The 22,864-nt window shown below is 42.7% G+C and overlaps 1 protein-coding gene across 6 annotated transcripts; it reads right to left on the bottom strand.

Annotated features, from left to right (window-relative positions):
- Positions 1–2,116: 2,116 nt before the first annotated feature.
- Positions 2,117–4,503, bottom strand: LOC136954382 (uncharacterized). Of its 6 annotated transcripts, none has more exons than XM_067248008.1 (9): positions 4,390–4,503; positions 4,082–4,293; positions 3,739–3,856; positions 3,563–3,654; positions 3,273–3,390; positions 3,067–3,171; positions 2,773–2,958; positions 2,494–2,679; positions 2,117–2,369 (listed from the first exon to the last, which is right to left on the bottom strand). In XM_067248008.1, the coding sequence occupies exons 1-9, from the start codon at positions 4,481–4,483 to the stop codon at positions 2,131–2,133; spliced, it is 1,350 nt and encodes a 449-aa protein (XP_067104109.1). In that variant the 5' UTR covers positions 4,484–4,503; the 3' UTR covers positions 2,117–2,130. The 6 variants fall into 6 exon arrangements, with proteins under 6 accessions (XP_067104109.1, XP_067104110.1, XP_067104114.1 ...); XM_067248009.1 differs by having other exon boundaries at positions 2,500–2,679; XM_067248011.1 differs by having other exon boundaries at positions 2,254–2,369; positions 2,546–2,679.
- Between the last annotated feature and the right edge of the window lie 18,361 nt (positions 4,504–22,864).

Here is a 22,864-nt window from a genome sequence, read left to right as displayed (position 1 = left end):
AATATTGGTCTAAATACAAAATCCCAGGCTGTTCCTAGCCTCAGCTGTAAAAATAAATTGAATTGAATTTTAGGAAATTACCTTTTCTAGGTGGCGCTGTTGATCCCCTGTAGGGGCTAGGGTTATGAAACTGAAAGACATAGTTTATCTAACCGCAGTTATTCACTGTACCAAGCCAGAACTGTGTGCCATGAAAGGAACCCTAACCCTAATTACCCTAATTAGGATTACTAAATATAGGGCTTTAAGGTGACCCCTGGCAAGGGTTCAAAGGTCAATATATCAGATAAGGGTTTACAGGAATGTGTCAAACTTACATAAATGAACCTGCAAGCTAAGACCTTTCCAAAAATGGGTTTGATTTTGTTATACGGCAAAGTCTTTTTAAAATCCAAATCTGCCATTGCAGTGAGGTATCTTTCCAAGTATAGATTCCAAGACCATTCATAATCTAAATAGACTACCATCAGTGGTCAAAGTCAAATTATGTTTCGGTGGCACATAGTCCTGGTTTAGCACAAACAATATCAGGGTACAGACCCACTTGTGCATTTGTTTATCCCCAAACTTAGAAGATGATTAGTGGCTCTGCGTAAGACATGGTCTAAACAGACTGCGCTAGGGTTAGGGGTTTGTTGTCCTTGGTGGTACATGTTCGTGGCTTGCCTTGACGAATATTTTGGACTAGTAAATACTTTTTTTCATATGGCCTTACCTCTAAGCCAGATAGAGGCTCATCAGCGCCACCTTGAAATGTTCATTTTCCAAATCTAAAATGTGTCTTGTACTCCAATGTATGCTGCTACCGGGCTGAAAATGTGCATGTTGCTCCATTGAGACATTCCATGCAGAGTGTGAAAAAAACATTCAAGACTTGAATATAATATAAAATAAAAAGTATGAAAAAAATACATGCCAAAGTTTACTTTTGTAGTGCTGATTATATATAATGCTTATTGATCTATAATACATGTACATTTTAAATGTACATTTCTGATCAATCTGATATAAAATTTGAGATGATATTGGTGTAAAACACAAATTGCTAAAAGAACTACAAACGTATTCCATTAAACACTAAATCGAGATGTTGAACGATGCCATATTTGTAGTTCAACTACATGTTTCAAAGTTTACAAGTTTAGGGTTTGAAAACATCTTAACGATTTATATATCACATACAAAGTATGTATGAATAGATTATAATATAATGGAGGTGTTGAAGAGGTAATCAATATTAGCATTAAATGCCCTAGTTGGCAATGGAGTAGTATTCTAAATGAGATGACGCATCGAGGGATTAGCCTACCCATGAGACTTTAGGTGTATTCGACTTCATGCAGCGCCGGCAGCGCCGACAGCCGGCTGCCTTGAATCTGAGAATACCATTGGCTGCTTCAAGTCAGCCGGGCTGCAGGCGACGCCAGCGCTGCCTGAAGTCGAACGCACCATATATTACACACAGAACTTGATCCTCATCCAGACTCGGATTTTCACTAATGGTCACTAATCAATATTAACGTGTGTGGTAGCCTAAATATTGAGATGATAGTTGTCTCGAGTTATACAGAGTTAAATCCAAATTTTTCAAAAACAATCGGGATAATTTAAATATATGATGAATAAATATATGATGAATAATAAATGAATAATTTATCCCCATAATTTCCCAATTGCCCAATCTGCCAGCCAACATAAGGTGAGTCCAACCACGCATGTCAATGTATGTAAAAAATAATACCAAAGTTTATTGAACAGAAAAACAAGACTGAGTTAGTAAAAATAAAACCAAAACCTGGTAGCCGCTGGCCCTCCCCGCAATGGAAGGCGGAGCCAGCGCACTCCCTTACCTAACAGTGAATCTAAAACAAAAACCCGAAAACGTTAGCTAGGTCACCAACTCACCCATGTTATAAGTTAAGTGTTATATTCTACCACTCATTTACAAATAATGCTCTGTGCTCTGCTGCAGTCATGCTCTGGAGGCAGCCTCTGTTGCAATTGACTCGCCTGGGCCATTACAGGTAGAGATCAAAGGGAGAGAACACACAGTATACATCACAGTATATCAAGTTAGGTCTCAGGCGATTACAGCTGTGACTGAGTAATTCAAATCCAAGTGACTTGAGTTCAATTCTCTGCATCCTCCTCCTCATCACTATCATCATCATCCGAGCTGTTGCCACGTTGCCAGTCCATGTCTTCCTCCATTTCCCTGTCCTCCTCTTCCACCAGTCTGTTACTTGGTTTGAGAGTGCATCTGTAGGTGCCTGCTATGGTCTGCTGTTGGAGTCTCAGGTCTTGCAGTCTTCTCTTTAGTGCACTGATGAGGCCCTTGGACCCCTCCTCGGTTAATCCATTTGGCAAGCCTGGAAATGTTGTTAATTGATGTTGAAATTAATTTACCGAAGACTATACTAGCAGGATTGGTTTCCACTTAAATAGTTTGACCTATAAATTTGAACGTGCATGTAGCCAGATAATTTGATTTACACTTACTTCCTGTCTGTGTGCTCACTAAAACAGTGCCCATCAGTGTCTGGACCTTTGCCACTGAGTCCTTGAGGTACTGGCAGTGCTGCAGCATCTCCTTCACAAGGATCTGCTTTTCCTCTTTTAGTCGTGAGGCAAGCATTACGTGGTCAAAGAGCTTCTTCTTTGTGAGGATGTCCACACCGTCTGTAAAGGAAGAAAAATATTTGACATTAATAAACAAATTACTATTAATTGACATTTTATATGCATACTTAAAGTTAAATCTTGATGCAACACCTGTGTTCTGTTCCTGCCAAGGCCAGATCATGCTCTCTGCAGCTTTGTTAGAGAGTTTCTGCACAACTAAGTCTGTGTCCACAAGGTCACCATCAGGCTGTTGGTTGTATCTCTGGATGTCTTCCAGCAACCGTTTCTTTTCCTGGGCTATCTTTTGAGTTATTTTCTGTCGCCTTTTGTTGCGATCTGCAAATACAGTAAAAACAATAGTACGTAAAAAGAGCTGCCATGGTAATGAAGATATCAGTATAGCCTAAGATTAATCTGCATTAGTTATGTTTACACTATACATACCATTCTGTCTGTAAAGGTAGTGCTTTTTCTGACCAATGCTCACAAAGAGTGCTTCGATTGTGATCTGCAAACTTTGAGCATCAACAGGACCAGGTGCTGCACTTCCTTGATTAAAGATAAAATAAATAAACTTTTAACATTTAAGCTACAGATACGCATTACAACCAAGTGACTGAGAGTGTTTATATATTAAGTATTTTTCTTACTGCTACTGGCCCACTGCTTGACATCAACAACCCATTGTTTCAGCATGTCATCACAGCAATGCAACTGCTCCTGCATTGTCTTCAGGCTCTCAGCTACATCCACAGTCTTCTCTACTGTCTGAAAACAGCAATACAGAAGGCAGTCTTTTAAACTACCAGAGGTCCTGTACCACTACAATGTCTACTAGGGGGTACTATAACAACGTGATGCATTTTGGGTATAATAAGTAAAAGTTACGTTTAAATGTAACTGCTTTAAATAGTTAATCATCTTCAGTACGTGAACATACCTTCTTGAATCTGGAAGACAAGGCTATATGGAGGCCATTCTCTTTCCGTTCATTCCACCCCATAGCATGGACAGTCAGCATGTCAGTTCTTACTGTGAAAAACAAAACAAAATCAAAATACAATTTTGTAACACATGTACATTTGCAGGCTGGCAGGGGGAAATAAGCTTACAAACCTGACTTGGCCATATACTTGGTGGTAAGGGCACATCTGGAGAGAAAACTATTCACTTGCTCAACTTCTTCACCGAGAGTGGTGCCGGCACCCTCCTGGTTCCTTGCAGTCCACAGAATCTACAGGAAGAAGATAATGTGTAAAGCAGTGTGGACACACGATATTAAAGCATATCCTGAGATTACCAACTTTAGAGGGCAGCACTTAGGGGCTACAGAAAAACTTTAAACGCACTCCTAGGTTATTGTATGGGTCAGTCCAGACCACTGTGGTATGTGGCATTTTACACTCAGTTTGCCACATCATACTCTAAAATGTAAAGGTCAAGTAGCTAAAAGCATCACCTCGCATTTTGTATTGTGGGCTTTGGCATGCATCACAGACAAGCAATGTCTCATTTCCTGAAGGGGTTGAAGATGAGTCAGGGCCTCTGACACTTTTGTCAAGTATGGCACATATCGGCAGGTCACATCCATGGCCAAAAATGTAGCACTCTGGAACTCTTTTTGGAGAAACATTGGATATGCAAAGATTTCTCCTCTATACATATTCAGACCTTTACAAAAAAGCACAATGCACATGAAAGAGGCATTAGATCATAATATAAATATATATTATTTATCTTTTTACTACTACTTAATCAGACCCATACCAACCTTTGAGAAGAAATCCATGTCTACACACAGCAATTTCCACACCTTCTTCATCCAACTTGTTGGCCCGCTTTGAAGTCTCTCTTGCTGCATTCCATTGGGAGTCACCACACATCGCTTTTCCTGCAGTCTACCAAAGTAAATCATTTGAACATGATAATAGTTAATTCAAGTACACTAGATTGCAGGACTGTTCACGCAAACTTTAACTGTCAAGATTCTGTCTTTTGATGAAGAAAGTGTTTTGACACTAAATGACAACACAACACCAGGCTTAGGTCTCAATCATGTCTCTCTCGGCTCTGAAGGCCGGAGGACCATCTTTTATAGGGCACAGGAATGTAAACATAGATAGTGACAGTCAGGCAGTAATGACGTTACAACAGTCTCAGAGAGATTCACAGCTCCCAACACATGACCACTCAGACTAGAGAGATCATAGTTGGCGCTCTCCTTGTAGTCATGACAAAGGACGTTTACCCAGTACTTTCTCCTGATCCCGAACATCTATTAACCCTGACACATAGACACAATCTACTCTTATTAATAGCAAGCTTACATGAGAACATACTAACTAGTATTCAATGACTAGTTCTATTGATTAGTGAATAATGTAAGCACACAGGAAATCGCAATTTCTTCCACACTTGGCATGACCTATCTTACATTTGAAGGATAAAGCAATATGCAGTATGAATGTACTGTGCCCCCTGGATAAGAATCTAGTGCTGTATCCCCACCTGATCATAGACTCCCTTCTCCAAAGGCAATCGTGTTTTCTAGTTACAAAATATTCCCAATAAATGTTGTTCAGAATAATGTAAAACTTACACTCTTGACACTTCCCCAGACCTCCTCAACAAAACTGGACACCTCAGAGTCTCGGGCTAAAAACACTCCATCAAAGAACCCTGGCTCTTCACTCCTTTAAGACAATGTATTATGGACTACCTTTGTAATAGGACCTTTTATATATGTAGCACTTATCAAAAAAAACATTGACATTAACAGTGACATTAACAGCTGGACATACTGTATATTAACTACATTGGCTGTTTATAATGTGTGCACAGAACTCACTGGTTTGTTTTCTGGAACCTGTACAACTTTCTGTTGCCATCCACAGAAACAGCCACCATTTCAGGGCTACAGGCTGGACAGACCAATGGCTCCTTTCCAAGAGGTTGGTTCTCTTCATAGTTGCCGTACACAAATTGCAGAAAACTTCTCTGAAATGCATCTGCATTCACTATGCCAGTCTAAAGGAAAGAATATAATACAGCTTTCAAGAACGATAAACTACATCTTTGCCTTTGTATGTTTTGTGTTTTGTATGCAACTTTTCAAATCCATAAGGATGCAAATGACTTTTGTGTGGTAAGGTCTTCAGTCTATTATCTGATATATGTTCTACCTACTACAGCCACTTGTGGACCCTGAACTGCTTTTTACTTACTCTTCCATATTGCTTTGTTCTCTGGTCCAACATTGCTGTAAAGGCTTGTCTGGACATTCCTGGAGCTGCTGTCTTCATAGCCTCAAAGGAATGGAAGAGATCTTGGTGGAACAGTGTCTGTGCCTGCATGGTAGCGGGCCAGTAACCACTCTTTACAAAGTCACTGACTTCTGGAGCCCATTTCTGGTTGCAATGTTTGCATGTTAGCACCGGAACGTGAAGATCATAACGGCCTGTGAGCACATGAAAGGCAAATCAATAACATGAAATCAAAGTAATGTGTTATATAAAAAAATTCAATAGTTTAACAAGATCCTACCATTTATGCAAACCAGTATGATGGATCTACCAACAGAGACTGCTGCATCAGCGGTGTCACAGGAGCATATCCTTTGAGGTAGAGCTGTTGGCAGAACACAATCTGCAAGGCAAAGAACCATAAGGTATACAATTAAGAATGTTTGGGTTGTGAGTAATGACTTAAATAACACATTTCAATTTCAGATAAGAATGATCTGTTAAGAAAATTGTCAATCAATTGAAAAAGAAACGCCAACCTTGTTCACAAATGATGTATTTTCCATCATGGAGTGTCACAGACTCTTGTCAGAATTGTCAAGGTTCTGTGGCCTCGCCTGTTGCCAACATTGTTGGACCTCTTTCTGCCTTTGACTCCAACTGGACAATGGTAGCTGCTGAACAAAATCTTGCGATTCAATGTTCTCTGAGTCCTGTATAAGGTCCTCAAGCTGCTGCATATTAAAATCTTCAAAACTGAGGCAAAAAAAGAATAATATCATAACTTCAACATTGCCACAACACACTGTTGAAATACAGCATTTGGAACAAAAGATTAATCACCATGGTCTAGGTGTTGGCCATGGTCTAATGGCTGTGAAGAAGAAACATGTCCTCCTTCGTCTGGTCTTGATGTTGACTGCTTTCTAAGGGCTCGTGGGCGCTGGTGAACAATGTCCCCATTGTGGTCCCTCTTCTTCCAATGAACAGGTTTTGGTGATGCAGTCCTAGTTTTCTGTCTGTTCTTCTCTGTCTAGAATTACAACATGGTTTAAGAAAGGTTTACCAATATGGGAAATGCCTTCGAACTACTGACAGAAAAAGCAGTTAAAGTAGTGTAACCCTTCTGATTCATGTCTTTTAAATATGCCTCCATGTATCTTATATGGACTGGTAAGAAGGAATACTGTTAACTATAGACAAAACAGAAGCTACTTTACCTCTTCTGTCTTGAGATGTTCAATAAATGTATCTGCACTCCTAAGCTCATCCTCCAATTCCATCAACTGCAAATCACTCATCATTGAGTTGAAAGAGCAGACAGACAAATGGGCAGATGGCGAGTGGGATGTTTCTTTGGGACACAAGAAAGTGCAATATTAGAACACTTTGAATACAAATAGTAGATAATAGACTCGGAAGTGCAAGGAGGCCGGGAACGTAGCTACCAGGTTGTAAAAACAATGATCTGGCGGTGAGTGGAGGGCAAACCAGGGTATGTCCGCAAGTTATTGGGAAACTGGACCGCAGGTGTGGATCTTGTGCAGGTAGGATGGACTGGATCACTGGAGCCTGGAGATGCACACAAACACAGACAAACAGAAAGACAGAAACAGAAAGACAGGCAGAGCCTGTGGAGGGCGTAATACAGGTGACAGTGATAGGTGGACACAGGTATACACAGGTACGTCCTGATAAATTATGAAATAGGCTACTGTAAGGCAAGGATATGGTGAGGTAATAAGGATATTCCAGAAAATGCGTGACTTGAGCTGCAAGTAAGAAGAGATACAAAATACAATACAATAAATGTCATACCTAGCAAGCTATGAGATGTAAAAAGGACCACGCCAGCAAAGATAAACATTGGTCTGAGTCCAATGAATGTGCACCGGTTCATGACCTTGCATGACATAACGTTAGACTAGCTAGCTAGCTAGCACAGTGTATTAGCCTATTTTTGCAGTTTACAAAGTCAATTAATTTATATTGGTGATGCAAAGCACCGGGCAATGTACGTCAAACATAATAACATTAAACCAACCTAAAAAACAATTTTAAAAAACTGTATAGGATAGTATCTTAAATATACGTTTACCTAATCGATAATAGCTTACCTTTTCAGAACGAGAGAGCGGAGGTTTGGTTGACAAGAAGTAGTTCCAGCCAGATCTTGAGCGTCAAACTTTTCAGCGACTTGTGTGTAATAATAAAATTACAATAATGTTGGATAATTTATAGGTTTTGCTGTCAGTGCATTTGACGTGCTTGCTTCAATGCGCTTAAAATTATGATTAAAATAAAAATGATATTCCTTTTTTTTTTATGCATATAGCCTACGTTTTTAGATCGGTTTATTTTGTATCAGTACATTTTATAAATAACCTTTATGTCCTTAAATAAGGTTTATGTCATTTATAACGTTTATGTCTTGGATATAACAAAAGAAATCATGTTGAAAGCACATCGGCCGGATTCTTACGAAATCACCCGACTTATTTTGGTGACGTTTCGTAAAAATCCGAAAGCCACTCATCAAAATCTATGGGAGACCTAATGCGTCAAAATACGATGCCATATTTCACAATTTTCTACGGGAAAAGCCGAACATATTAACGTGGAAGTCAATGTGCGTCCCTAGGCGTCAAAAAACGACGAAAAAGGCGTCCCCCGGCGTCGGTATAGTGACGCCAAAGGGCTCTGCCCAAGCGTCAATATTTGACGAGTTGGGATGAGACCGGGTTGGTTAACTTGGGGGATAGCTAGGCTAACTATAGCTTTACTGCAAGGCAGCTGCAGAAACGCCACAAGCAAAGAGGCCAGGGTGATAACTATTTACTCATTTTACTTTGTGATGTGAAACACAATTGTGAAATGTAATGTACATTATTAGCTGATATTATTAAGGAAGTAGGCCCACATCTACTTTCGGAAACGGTAGTCTACTATTTCACTGAAGCATTAGCATGACATTAGCCGCTGTTGCCCGGGCAACACATAGCTACTACAGTGGTCTATGATGCATCTGTTTTCAATCGTTAAAATAAACATTCCTCACAAATACATTTTCGTTGTAGGATTTATTATGACATTACAAGTAAACGATTTGTTGGTGAAATTATCATTACCTGTGGTTTCAAACCAGTGTTGCTCACTGCAACGCTGTAGCCTACGCGAGACACACTACAAAAACATCTAACTTACACAGCTGTTTAGGAAGTCAAACGGTGACAGAACATGTTCGGCACTCCCCTTACTTAAATCAAAAGTCTTTCAATAGGTGAAACTATCTGACTACTAACCTGAACTTCATTGCCACAGACTAAACTTTGTCAATCTGTTCATTAAATTAATTAATTTCAGCCTAAACCGTACAACGGAACGTTAAATCCAATTCAACCAACGCAATCGCTACCAAGACGAACACAGCAGTAGTCTAGTACTGTACTGTAGTAGTACAATTTACCGGGGCAGCTTCTCCACACAGGGCTATATCGCATTTTGCGTTGTTACTGACAATGATCTATGGCAAGCCGTTTTAACATTTATTTCTACAAACGTACTAGTCACTATTTTGAAGTTACTAGTACTTATTCTTTAGTTACTAGTAACTATTCCAATAGTTACTAGTATCTATTCCAGTTTTACTAGTAACTTTTCATTAGATACTAGTAACTATTCTTTAGTTACTAGTAACTAATCCAATAGTTACTAGTATCTATTCCCGTTTTACTAGTAACAAATTGCACATTTTTACAATTGTATTCTATGGGGCTCTGCTTTACAGATATCTACTATTTGTTTCCAACTAGTATCTATTCCAATAGTTACTAGTATCTATTCCCGTTTTACTAGTAACTTTTCATTAGATACTAGTACCTATTCTTTAGTTACTAGTAACTATTGCCACCAAGATATCTAGTTAACATGCAAATTAGCTTCTGAAGATATCTAGTTAACATGCAAATTAGCTGCTGAAGACCACACCTCACAGAAGACAGCACTACAGAGAAGATATCGACGCGAACCGATTTCAGAAATGGCACACACGTGTTATTGAACAGCTTTCCAACAAGGCAACATACGCCACGCACAATTGATGCCTATTGATTCATCACTTGTGAATTTAAGAAGACTCAAAGGCATTTTATCGATGGAGACAATGGAAGAACTTGTTGCTAGTCTTTCAGAACTCCGAGCTCTCATCACGCACTCGATGTCAATTAGAGAGCACAGCGAAGACGCCTTCTCAGACCCTCGTATGCCATCAGGTAACGTTTGGATTTCGCTTTTAGAATAACATTACTCATACAATGGTAGTATGGTTAGCCAAATATACCTTGTATTAGAGATCCCCATAGGTTATATGACTTAAACTAGCTTGCTAGCTAGCCGTCGAGCGCTAATGTTATCTACCTAGAATATCAGGGCTTGGTTTATACTTATCAAAATGTCTAGCCACTGGAGGACCAAAGGCAGGCTAGGGGAACTCATATTAATGTTAAATAACCTCATAAAGTGACATTTGTATGCCTTGAGACCTTTAAAAAACACCATCACCAAGGCAATGACTACACAATGGAACTTGCATTTAGCTTAGTTCTAACAATAAGGGCCAATATATGGTTATGGTGTTGCATGACAAGTTATTGGCTATTGGAATATGCAAAATGTGTGTCATTAAACAGTTTGTGATTGTGCCCTTACCTGTGTTGCAGCTGGCTAGGGCACCCTCTCTCACACTTGTGTCATGTCGCTCCCCACTGTCCTATCTGAGGCAAAGGCTACTATTTGACTGTAGTTCCAAATTTGTGTCCTGTTTTTCATTACTGCAGGTACATGGATGACCTCCGTGAAGCAGGACAACTGACATTATCCACCTCTGCTGCTCACCATGCTGCTGCGCTGCTATTTGAAAATGGCGTGGGCACATAATTGGACATGGAAGCTGGGCAGTGCTCTGTGCCGTCATAGTCAACCAACACAGCGTAAAAAGTAAACTTGTTACACTTCACGTGTGTGGAGTGAAGTTTGGAGAGGGTGGCAGACTTCCGCTTCCTGGGGGTCCACATACAGGACAGCCCATCCTGGAGTGTGAACACCTCTGAGCTTCTGAAAAAGGCCCAGCAGAGACTGTACTTCCTGAGAACACTCAGGAAGAATAACATCACACAAAGACTGCTGGTGTCCTTCTACCGAGCCTCCATTGAAAGCATCCTCACATACTGCATATGCATTTGGTATACCAGCTGTACAGTGGCTCAGAGGAAAACTCTCCAGAGGGTCATCAACAGCGCTCAAAAGATTGTTGGCTGCCCTCTCCCCGCACTGGAAGACCTACACAGATCCCGTTGTCTCAAAAAAGCCCAGAACATCATAAAAGACACTTCACACTCCTGGGCACTCCCTGTTTGAAATGTTGCCTTCAGGCAGATGGTACAGATCAATCAAGGCAAAGACAAACAGACTAAAACATAGTTTCTATCCAACTGCAATAACCACTGTTAATGCTGCCAAAACATAATGTGTACAATGTTATGTTATGTATTATGTAATGACTGTGTGTGGTTGTTAACGGTACAGTCTTAGGTATATTTATTCTTATTTATTTTAGTAATTTTAGCACTTTAGTAATTTTAGCACTTTTACTGATTTTTAAGTCAATGAATGATGCACTGACTGGAAGCACTTTAATTTCCTTGTACCTGTGACAATGACAATAAAGATCTATTCTATTCATTTGTATAGTATGCGATTGTGTTGGGGGCACAGCCTGGCCCAAGGAGAATGCTGTAGACTGTAGTTACATGGAGATTTTTATTAATGGACCCAGTAGTGTTGGTTAGGAAACAATTTATACATGAGATGATCAATAAAACTACCATACCTGAGAAATCCCCAGAACAATATAATGATCCATTCTCGCAACTGGCTGAGCCTAAAACATCAGAACAATGGCCATTTGGTCTCATAAACACAAGTCCTTGTATTCCACACCTACACTGGTACAACATGCTAGTGTGTCCATTTTTCTCAGGAAGACAGTCTGAGAGGTCAACCAGCCCAACACATATTTCCTACATTATCCTACACTAACTGCAGCTGAGGTGAGGCAGCGCTTCAAAAAGATCAACCCTCGCAAGGCACCTGGCCCAGACGGTGTATCAGGTAGGGCCCTCGGGCTGTGCTGACCAGCTAGCAGGGGTCTTCAGTGACATCTTCCACCTCTCCCTCAGCCTGTCTGTACCCCCCACCTGCTTCAAGAGGACCACCACTATCCCTGTGCCCAAGAACACCAAGGTCACATGTATGAACCACTATTGCCCGAGAGCACTGACCTCTGTCATCATGAAGTGCTTTGAGCAGCTAGTCAAATCATTCCCCTGCTCCTCGCTGCCCCCCACCCTGGACCCAATGCAGTTTGCATACCGGTCCAACAGGTCTACAGACAATGCCATCGCTCTAACTATGCACACCGCTCTCTCCCACCTGGACAAAGGGAATACGTATGTGAGGATGCTGTTCATTGACTACAGCTCAGAATTCAACACCATTATCCCCTCCAGACTTGTCTCCAAGTTTGTGGACCTGGGACTAAGCACCTCCCTCTGCAAGTGGATCTTCAACTTCTTGGCGGGGAGGACACAGGTGGTGATAATCGGTGACCGCACCTCATCCACACTGATCACCAACACAGGCACCCCCCAGGGCTGTGTGCTCAGCCTTGTTCACTCACGATTGTGCGGCAACGCACAGCTCCAACCTCCTTGTTAAGTATGCTGACGACACAACCATCGTGGGCCTCATCTCTGACAGTGTCAGCCTACAGAGAGGCGGTTGATACCCTGAAATCATGGTGTCAGGGACAATAACCTCTCTCTCAACGTCAGCAAGACCAAGGAGATGATTGTGGATTATAGGAGGCTGCAGGAGGAGGAGCATGCACCCCTACACATCAACGGATCCTAAGTGGAGAGGTTCAGCTGCTTCAAGTTCCTCGGGGTGAACATCAGTGATATGCAGATTTTCTATACATATGTGAGGTTGTCTCTTGCTGTGGTCAAGAGGTCACGCAGCGGGCCTTTGACAATACACATATAGATCAGGAAATGTGCTCTGTTTAACCTTTGAGAAAAGTACAAACAATGAGTTATGATGCATCACCTGTGTGCTGTTTCTCCTGTGCATTAAGTTGTGAAATGTGTACCGTTTAACCCTTGTGTTATCTTCGGGTCATTCTGACCCATCAGTCATTGTGACCCACCGTCGTATTGCGACAAATTTACCTCATACAAAAACAAAGTGAAGCATTTTCTTTTACCTGTCGGGCTGTCTCAGACCCCCCACATTGGAATGGTTAAAAGAAAATTATTTTTATTTGTTTTTGTATTGGGTAAAATTGGGTAAACACAACGATGGTTCGTTATGAACCTTTGGGTCATGTGACCCGAAGGCAGCACGAGGGTTAAGGGCATGTTTTGGTGGTTACTATATCTGTATGGGCTAGCTCATGTATATAATGGACCTCTGAGAGACTTGTTTCTCACTCATGCTATCCCTCTGTCATAGACTGATGGCATGATCCGACGTCGTTACTAATAAAACCGAGTCAACCCTTTTCTAATTGTCGTGCCTCCTTCCGGCTTGCCTGGAGACAGAGATCTCATCCTTACAATCAGCAATGATCTCACCTGGTCTGTTCACACGGACAAGGTGGTCAAAGCGGCCCGTAAACGCCTATTCTTCCAGAGGAGACTGAAGAAGTTCAGCATGGACTCAGTCATCCTCACTAACTTTTACAGATGCACTATAGAGAGCATACTGACTGGTTGCATCACAGTGTGGTATGGGAGCTGCACAGACAGGGACTGCAAGGCCTTAAGTAGTGTGGTCCGTTCTTCTGAGTTCATCATCGGCAACACAATTCATGATGAATTCTCTTAACCTTCATATATAGCATCATCAAGAAATGGCTATTAACTTGAAATGTACTCAAAACAGAAAATGTCATTGATAATCATCCAGCTTGTTGTAGTGCTGATTCTTTTGGCTCGTACATTTAGCCATTGAACCACAACTTCCACCAGTTATTCTTGGACAAAATACATATGAGATATATTAATTATACAGGGATGATACCACACTGGTCCCATGGGAAAATACAAATAATCATTAAGATATATCCCAGCTAACACAGTTACGTTGCCCTTACGTTGCCGCAACGTCACTCGATAACCAAACATACGTTGGGACCGTGCATCTGTGGGACGCCAGAACGTAACCACAACGTAATCTTGTGACGTTGTAAAGAATATATTGTGCTTATTAAAGTTATGCATTGTGCTTATTAAAGTTATGAACTTAGAAGTGTGCCCAGGCCTAAACATTGGGTCTCACACTGAGTGTGGGAAGCAGGCTGTTCTTTGTGTCTCTATCTCTTCATTTTCAGAAACAACCTTGAATCTGGGTGGAGACGGCACCCGAGCAGGTGGGACGCGGAGGCAAGAACAACTCCCTGACGCACGAGAGAACAAGCTCAACCCTTTTTTTGATACTTGTGTTTTCAATTGCATTGTATATGATATGCTGGGGAAGGGAAAGATAGCCAGTTGGACTTCGTGAACCAGCCCAAAACTCTGTTGCGGGTAGGGTAACGTAGACAACCCCAGAGCTCTGTACTTGTTGATTTCCAACTGCTGCATTAAAGCTGATATTATGGGACCTCTGCGACTCCAGACCACTCTTTCTAGAACACAGATTTGTGTCATTGAATACTATCATTACATATTGGAATAGACACATAGATATATGAATCCTTCAAATGGTGACCCCGACGCTGAAAAGAGGGAGTCCAGAGGGTTTCGGCCCGACCGACAGATCGGGAGAAAGACCCATACACCGGTACGAGGAGGCAGACGTAATCGTCAGAGGCGCCTCAACATAAAAAAAAAGGTAAGCAGACACCTGTTAATTCAAAGTACTGCTATTCGGAACTGAGAACCCAATTTAGACGATTACTATGTTTCATCGTACCTAGTCAAACGAACAGTGGTGGGAAATCAACCGTTTTTAAGTTTTGTCTTCGTCAAGGGGAGGTTAGAGTCCTCTTCAAAAGGGTGAGAGTTCTAACAAGTGGCTTGTCTTCGTCAAGGGGAGGTTAGAGTCCTCTTCAAAAGGGTGGAAGTCCCTACACGTTTGTCTTTGTCAAGGGGAGGTTAGAGTCCTCTCCAAAAGGGTGGAAGTCCCTACACGTGTTTTGTCTTGTCAAGGAGAGGTTAGAGTCCTCTTCAAATGGGTGAGAGTCCCTATATGTGTTTTGTCTTGTCAAGGACAGGTTAGAGTCCTCTTCAAAAGGGTGAGAGTCCTAACACGTGGTTTGTCTTTGTCAAGGAGAGGTTAGAGTCCTCTTCAAAAAGGGTGAGAGTCCCTGTAGGCCTACGTGTTTTATGTTTAAAAAAGGAGAGGTTAAAATACACTCCAAGGGTTAGAGTCCCTGAACTTGTTTTGTGTTTAAAAAAGGAGCACTCCAAGGGTTAGAGTCCCTGAATTTGTTGTGTGTGTGTTTATTTTTTCTTTCCTTTGTCCTCTCTGGTACAAAAGGGTCACAGTCCCTGAAAAAGTAATATTTGTGTGGAATCGGGTTGAGTTGAATGGTATTTTAAACAGATCTGTCGTTCTTTATAAATAAATAAATAAATCCACTAGGTGCCCTCCAAGGACCATAATTGCCTTCACTGCAAAGTCTAACAAGTTTTCAAATTGTGAAATCACTCACTTATCAATCTTGTGCTTTTTTCTTGTGCAATCACTCACTTTTATCAATCTCGTGCTTTTTTCTTGTGCAATCACTCACTTTTACTAATCTCGTGCTTTTTTTTTGACCAAGAAGTTACAGAAATCCCGAGGAGAGTTGGAGAAAGGTGGGGGCTATAAGAGTCCAGTTACGTTGAGATCTTACAAAGGTGATCCCAGAGGGTATACCCCTGGTTTATAAATTGGTTCGAATACAATTGGAAGAGTTATACTAGAGCAAAATTAAGTGAATAGACGGTAAACGCTAAACAGCTGTGTTGGTCAAAGAATGGTTTGAGGAAATGTATGTGAAAAATTATGAGGAAGCAATTGGAAAGTTACATAAAGGATTGGTTTAGAGAGGATCATGGAAGGTTATGAAATAAAACAAGAACGTTTTGTGGATGTGAAGAGATGATTGGTTTAAACACTGATGTTTTGAAGAGGAAACTATGAATATACTTTGAAGGTATATGGGATAACATTTTAAGTCAAAATAGTAAAATCTAGGGTTTTTAAGAGTTTTGATAAAGGTATTAGATATAATTTGGTTAAAAATGAGAAAGAGAAAATAACTAAATGTACTTTTATTTGGAGTTTAATTGTAATTTGGTTTTAAGTTTTATTTGAGAGTTTTATCAGAGCCTGGCATACTGTTTGGGATAAACAGTTAGGCTGTGATAATGTTGTATTATGAAGAGTGTTATTATAACATTCAGTTCTGAAATAATTTGGGAAGACTCATCAAGTCTGATAAATTGTGGTTATGATGGTTTGAGCTAATTGTCTCGTTTTGAACTGCAGCAAAACGAGTTATGAAGTTATACCTATCTGACCTTTATAGAAAATATAGTTGGGAAAAATGTTTGGTTAATAGCTACATTAAGAACATTATTTGGTTTATATTTCATTTAAGAAGCATACGGATTCTGGTTTGGCATAATGAAAATTGCTTTTATCATATCTTTGATGGAAAGAGGTGTGATTTGGTAAAATAGAGAATCTAAAACAATATTGGTCTCAAACTTAACTGTTTTAAAAGACAGAAAAGGTTTTTTGAAGTGAAAGAAATTAGACTAACAGTTGATTTTCTAAAGAAGGGAACAAAGAAACAGATTGTCATTTCTAGGCATGACTAATAGGAGTTGACTATCAAATGATGATGTATGGTCTTATTAGATGCTGTTACATGTGTTTGCTCAACAATAAGAAAACTGAAGGGTCAATACTGCCTGGTAAATATAGATACAGTATGTTTACTATGTGAATTGAAGTCTTTCCCAGTCCTATACCAGATGCAAAACACCATTTGAATTGATTTATTGGAGATCATATGTAATACCACAACTTAAACCTTTCACATAGCATGATGAAGAGGCGAATCAAATGGTTAACCAATTTTATAAAAAATGCTAACTAGAAAAGAGATGTCTTCTGCTAAATTCTGTTCCAGGTGAAGCAGTAAACCAAAGAGTGGAGGAGTCAAACGAGGAGATTGGGTATTGATTAAAGTTATCAATGAAAGGAGGGATCTTATGAGAACTTTAAAATATCCTGTCTAATTTCTGGTTTTTCTATTTGTTTCGAATTTAGTTTATTTTATTACAATTCTAAAAGCTTGGCTGAAGTTGTATGTATGTGGTGAAGGGGGCCTGTGAGTATGTCCAGGTCTGCCGTGGATACATGGATGCCGAATGTCCACTCTGGAGTGACGGTGGGTTTTCCCCTATAACATCAGAATCAGAATGGGTTTTTATTCGCCATGAAAGTTTGCACAGACAAGGAATTTACTTTGGCAGGAGAGCCTACCTAGGCAGCCAATTTCGGCGCCAACTAGAAAGTTACAGCATAACATGAGGAGAGAGGAGGAGAGAAAAAGGCAACACCCAGACAATGCTCCTAGAGGAGTACAGTGTGGGAACAGACAAAAACCTCAGCACATAAGCACAACAACATTGACAAAAACACGATACTTGCAACGGGGAGTGGGGGGGGGGGGGGGTAGACAAGCAGCATCTGGACCTGCAGCCATGGTAGGCGCTGGACACAGATCCGCCAGCCACCCTGGGGAAACAAGCAGGCGAAGGCGTTGGATGGGGGTGGGGGGGTGGTGATATCTGTAGTAGGTGAAAGTTAATGTGTGAGTAGGTCTGGGTTGGCACCCTCGACCTAGGCCACAATCAGTCCGATTCTCCCTATGCAGATTGTGTTGGCCAGGAGACATCCTTGGTCATGACCCAGGAAGAGACCAAACCACAGATGTCGGTTCACATCATTAGGGTTTTCCCACTGTGTCCAGTGTGTCCTCACCACAACGCTGCATAGTCTCATCATTATTGTTGATTTGTATGCCAACATTGTGTAATCAGTAATGGGATATTTTTTAATTTGTGTTTGTTGTCACACCCTAACAGGGTGTGAAAAGAGGGATTTATTTGAACTTTAAAAATATCCACTTTAAATCCTCGAATGGGTTCTTGATTTCAATATCTGTGTTTAATCATTGGTGTTCGACTGTTCGCATCTCATTTGACTCAGTTACTGCTTGATCATGGATCATGGGAGATAAGGTGATGCTGGGACTGTAACTCTTTTCTGCTTCAGGACGAGTCAGACCGGCGGGTCTGACTACCTAACCCCTGTTCTAAGGCCCCATTCCCCTGGAGACCCTGTCCCCCCCCCCTTCTCACTGGATGATCTACCCCTTCCCCTTGGAGACCCTGCCCCATCTGCCCCTATGCCCCATCAGACCTAGGAGTGGTCTGCCCCCCCCCCCCCCCTTTCCCCTTGAAGACCCTGCCCCACCTGCCCCAATACATCATCCGATGTTCGGGGAAGCCTGTTGTACATTTATGGACAGGACCATTCAAGGTCATCGAGAGAACCTCGCACGCCCTAAGGGTGCTGGGGAAAGGAAGTACGTGGTACCACTGGAGCATGTGTTCTGCTGCTCCAGAATCCAGTTGTACGTTGCAGGAGTTGGTGGAGAAGGGCCAGTGAACCTTTTGCTATTGCTACGAATGTGAGAGTCCGGAAAAGAGGGTTACGACTAGGTCAAGAGTGATACTGCTTGACCACACTAGAATAGTACTGGACTAAGAAGGTTTCCGCTATTTTACTTAAGAGTGGGCTATATCAATATCAACATGATTGTTGCTCTATCCCGTGTATCAGGTCCCTGTGCAACCAGATCATTGGCTCAGCTGTGGAGAACCCAAAGACGGGGTTCCAAATGCCGTTGCTGGGGCTGGCTGACCAGGACGAGGAGGCGGTGGTTGGTCCGGGCTATGTTGATTGATCTCTGGTGTTTTCAGAGATCAAAAGAGGGATTAAAGAATATATTGTGCTTATTAAAGTTATGAACTTAGAAGTGTGCCCAGGCTTAAACATTGGGTCTCACACTGAGTGTGGGAAGCAGGCTGTTCTTTGTGTCTCTATCTCTTCATTTTCAGAAACAACCTTGAATCTGGGTGGAGACGGCACCCGAGCAGGTGGGACGCGGAGGCAAGAACAACTCCCTGACGCACGAGAGAACGTCAACGTCAAAGTAAAAAGTAAATTCCTTGTCTGTGCAAACTTTCATGGCGATTAAAACACTCTGATTCTGAAATGCTGCCTCGTTTATGATTTAGCTGAAGTTAGGCTACACATCACACAAACATAGTCCTCCTAACGTTGGCTACCATGTAGCCTATCATACCAAAACAAGTAGCCTTTTGGGCAAATGAGGTCTGCATATGAAATATAGGTTACTTAATTAACGTCGCAGTTACGGACTGGCAACGTCACAAAACAACGTTGCTAGGAGGTCGCGGTTACAGACTGGCAACGTCGGAAAATAACGTTGCCACGACGTCGCGGTTACGGACTGGCAACGTCAAAAGATTACGTTGCGGTTACGTTCTGGCGTCCCACAGATGCACGGTCCCGCAACGTCGCCAAAGACGTTGCGGCAACGTATGTTTGGTCATCGAGTGACGTTGCGGCAACGTAAGGGCAACGTAACTGTGTTAGCTGGGTAGAAGTAGAAGATGGAGTAGAAGATGGAATCGCGATTCAAAAACCTCAAACACTGAGTAGTGTCTTCAACAGCTTTGGGTGTGTCTTCAGCAGCCCCGGTAGTGTCTTCATCAGGCCTGGTAGTGTCCTCAGCAGCCCTGAGTGTGTCATCAGCAGGTCTGTTAGGGTCCCCAGCAGTTCTGGTAGTGTCCCTGCTGTCCTTTTTCTCTCCTGCCCTTGGAGTGCCTGTGCCTTGAAAGATGGTCATTACCTCAGCTGTGACGGTTTCAGTAATGAAGGTTATGTATCGAGGAGCGTTCACAGGCGTCTCTATTCGAGGAACGTAGTTCTCTGTGATCTTCTTCAACAGCGTGACCACCATCTCCTCCACCGTGGCGCTGGACAGGGCCTCGGTTGGGTTTTCAGCTTGTCCAACACGGCCTGTGCTACTCCCACAGTGATGTCACTGAGCAGGTACTAGTCCAGCCTGTCGCCTGACTTCCTGGGCTTGGGAAACACGGCCCTTCAGGAGGCTAGGAACGATGTCCACCACTACGTCTCTGGGACTGCGGCGCCTGGACACGGAGGTCTTAGGGAGTTTCTTAGCCAGGCTCTGGATGGCTTTCTCTACAAGCCCATGCACCTTACTGTCCCTACACCAACATAATCACACATGCAGGGAAATTACGTCTGAGTATGTCGATGGCATCCTGAATAGTGTGTCTCTATACAAACAGGACATATGCTGTATGAGGGCACACTCACTGGTTGGAAAGAGTTGCTTTGGAGTAGCTTGTCTAAAGATGACTCTTGGAAGAAGCCTCTTCTATAATTCCCTTCATTTTGAGTTTGGTGTTAGGAAACGTAAGGCATTAGTTTAGTCAGAAATTACAGAAAAAACTGACATTAATTCATTGGGATTGAGGAGTATTGATTGACTTCATAAATAAACTTGAGTCTTACCATTTTGGCAAGGTCATTGCCAACTAGAAGTTTCTATCTCTCCCTTCAAATGAAACAACATTTATTTTACTTTCCTTCCTGTATTGTCTATTATAGTGTCCTTCATTTTCTTAAGACCTTTAGCTGTACTCACTGTTCCTGAGCAGTAGCTTTCCCTTGTGTCTCTAGCCAGTCAATCATGTGCTCGGCATGGATGATGGAATGGACCTTGTTTTGGTGTTGAAGTTTTATGGAGAGAAAATAGTGTCCTGCTGAGGTGAACATCGAGACCACCGCATTGACTGCGAGTGATCAGGGCTGTTGTTTAACATTGAGTTTAGCTAAACCCTAGTCTCATCGGAAGAACTTAAGGGACAGCAGTTAGACAACTAGTTTACACTGATCAAAGAATAGCTAGCCAGTGAGTCAGTTTCGGTTTCAGGGTACTCGAGCTGCCTTTTGTTTGATAGTAATTGGGGGCGTGGTAGAATCTAGGTTTAAAAAGCTGCGGTCACCTGGAATCAGCTGAGAGCAAATAGTGTCCTGCTGAGGTGAACATTGAGACCGCCGCATTTAGCTGCCACTAACACTGCCACCGACACCTTGCTAACCACTTTAACTGCATCACTTGACTCTCTCTGTCCCCTGTCAACCACGCCTGCACGATCTTCTCCCTCCTGCCCGTGGCTTACGGATGTTATTCGTGAAGAACGGTCCACCCTTCGGGCAGCTGAGAGGAGATGGCGCAAGTCCAAAGGCGGTCTGGACCTTGATAAGTATCACTCCCTCCTCAAATCCTTCTCTTCTCACATAACTGGTGCTAAAACCCTCTACTTTCTGAACAAAATTAACTCCGCTTCAAACCCCCACAAACTTTTTTCTACCTTCTCCACCCTTCTTAACCCACCTCCCCCACCCCCTCCCTCCACCCTGACAGCAGACGACTTCTCCTCCTTCTTTGAGAAAAAAGTCGCCGACATTAGCAGTCGGTTCCCTAAACCCACCTTTCCTACCCTCTCACCCTCCATGATTGACCCAACTAAATGTCTAAACTCTTTTTCTCCCCTGTCTGAGGCAGAGATCTCTGACCTCATTCTCTCTCATTGCCCCACCTCCTGTCCCCTTGATCCTATCCCCTCCCCTCTCTTTCAAACCATCTCCCCCGCCATCATAACTTTTCTTCTCCATGTCCTAAACTCCTCTCTTACCTCCGGCACCTTCCCCTCTGCCTTCAAACAGGCTAGAGTTACCCCTCTACTCAAAAAACCCTCCCTTAACCCTGCCGTCCTCCAGAACTACAGACCGGTATCACTGTTACCCTTCTTTTCAAAAATAATTGAACGTGCTGTATCTAACCAACTGTCAAACTTTCTCTCTCAGAACAACCTGCTTGACCCCAACCAATCGGGCTTCAAGACTGGCCACTCCACAGAAACTACCCTCCTGTCAGTCACCACTGCCCTCCAGTCTGCCAGAGCGGCTTCCAGGTCATCCGTCATCATTCTGCTGGACCTTTCTGCAGAGTTTGATACGGTTAACCACCAGATCCTGCTCTCCAGACTTTCTGAGATGGGCATCACTGGCACTGCACTCCAGTGGATCTCATCCTACCTGTCGGGAAGATCCTACCAGGTCTCCTGGGGAGGCAAACTGTCAGGCCCTCGCGAGCTCTCCACTGGTGTCCCACAGGGCTCCGTCCTTGGACCCCTTCTCTTCTCTCTGTACACCACCTCACTTGGACCAATCATCACCTCCCATGGCTTCTCCTACCACTGCTACGCTGACGACACGCAGCTGTACCTGTCGTTCCCCCCGACCGATCCGGGGATCTCAGCTAGGATTGAGGCCTGCCTCACAGACATCTCCACCTGGATGACCGAGCACCACCTCCAGCTGAACCTCGCCAAAAAAGAACTTCTCATCATCCCGGCTAAACCCTCCATCTCCCACGATCTCTCAATCACCCTGGGATCTGCGACGATGACCCCTTCATCCTCTGCCAGGAACCTTGGGGTTACCATGGACAACGAGCTCTCCCTCACGATCCACATTGCTGCAGTCTCCCGGTCGTGTAGATTCACCCTCTACAACATCCGGAAGATCAGGAGATACCTGTCTGAGCACTCCACCCAGCTGCTAGTCCAAGCACCAGTATGTACAACCCGCCCTCTTCAGAGGATTCAGAACGCAGCGGCCCGCCTGGTCTACAATCTACCCAGACGCTCCCATGTTACCCCGCTCCTCATCTCTCTCCACTGGCTACCTAT

This window comes from Osmerus mordax, chromosome 12 (genome assembly GCF_038355195.1).
Source record: "Osmerus mordax isolate fOsmMor3 chromosome 12, fOsmMor3.pri, whole genome shotgun sequence".
In the NCBI taxonomy this organism is placed as follows: Eukaryota; Metazoa; Chordata; class Actinopteri; order Osmeriformes; family Osmeridae; genus Osmerus; species Osmerus mordax.
This window is presented reverse-complemented; position numbering and strand designations above follow the sequence as displayed.

Coding starts and splice junctions, on each gene's coding strand:
- LOC136954382 (XM_067248008.1), bottom strand. CDS start 4,483: ATGCAGCAAGAGAGACTTCAAAGCGGGCCAACAAGTTGGATGAAGAAG. Junction 3,391..3,562: donor TGTCTTCCAGATTCAAGAAG/GTATGTTCACGT, acceptor TGCTGTTTTCAG/ACAGTAGAGAAGACTGTGGA. Junction 2,680..2,772: donor TTGGCAGGAACAGAACACAG/GTGTTGCATCAA, acceptor CTTCCTTTACAG/ACGGTGTGGACATCCTCACA.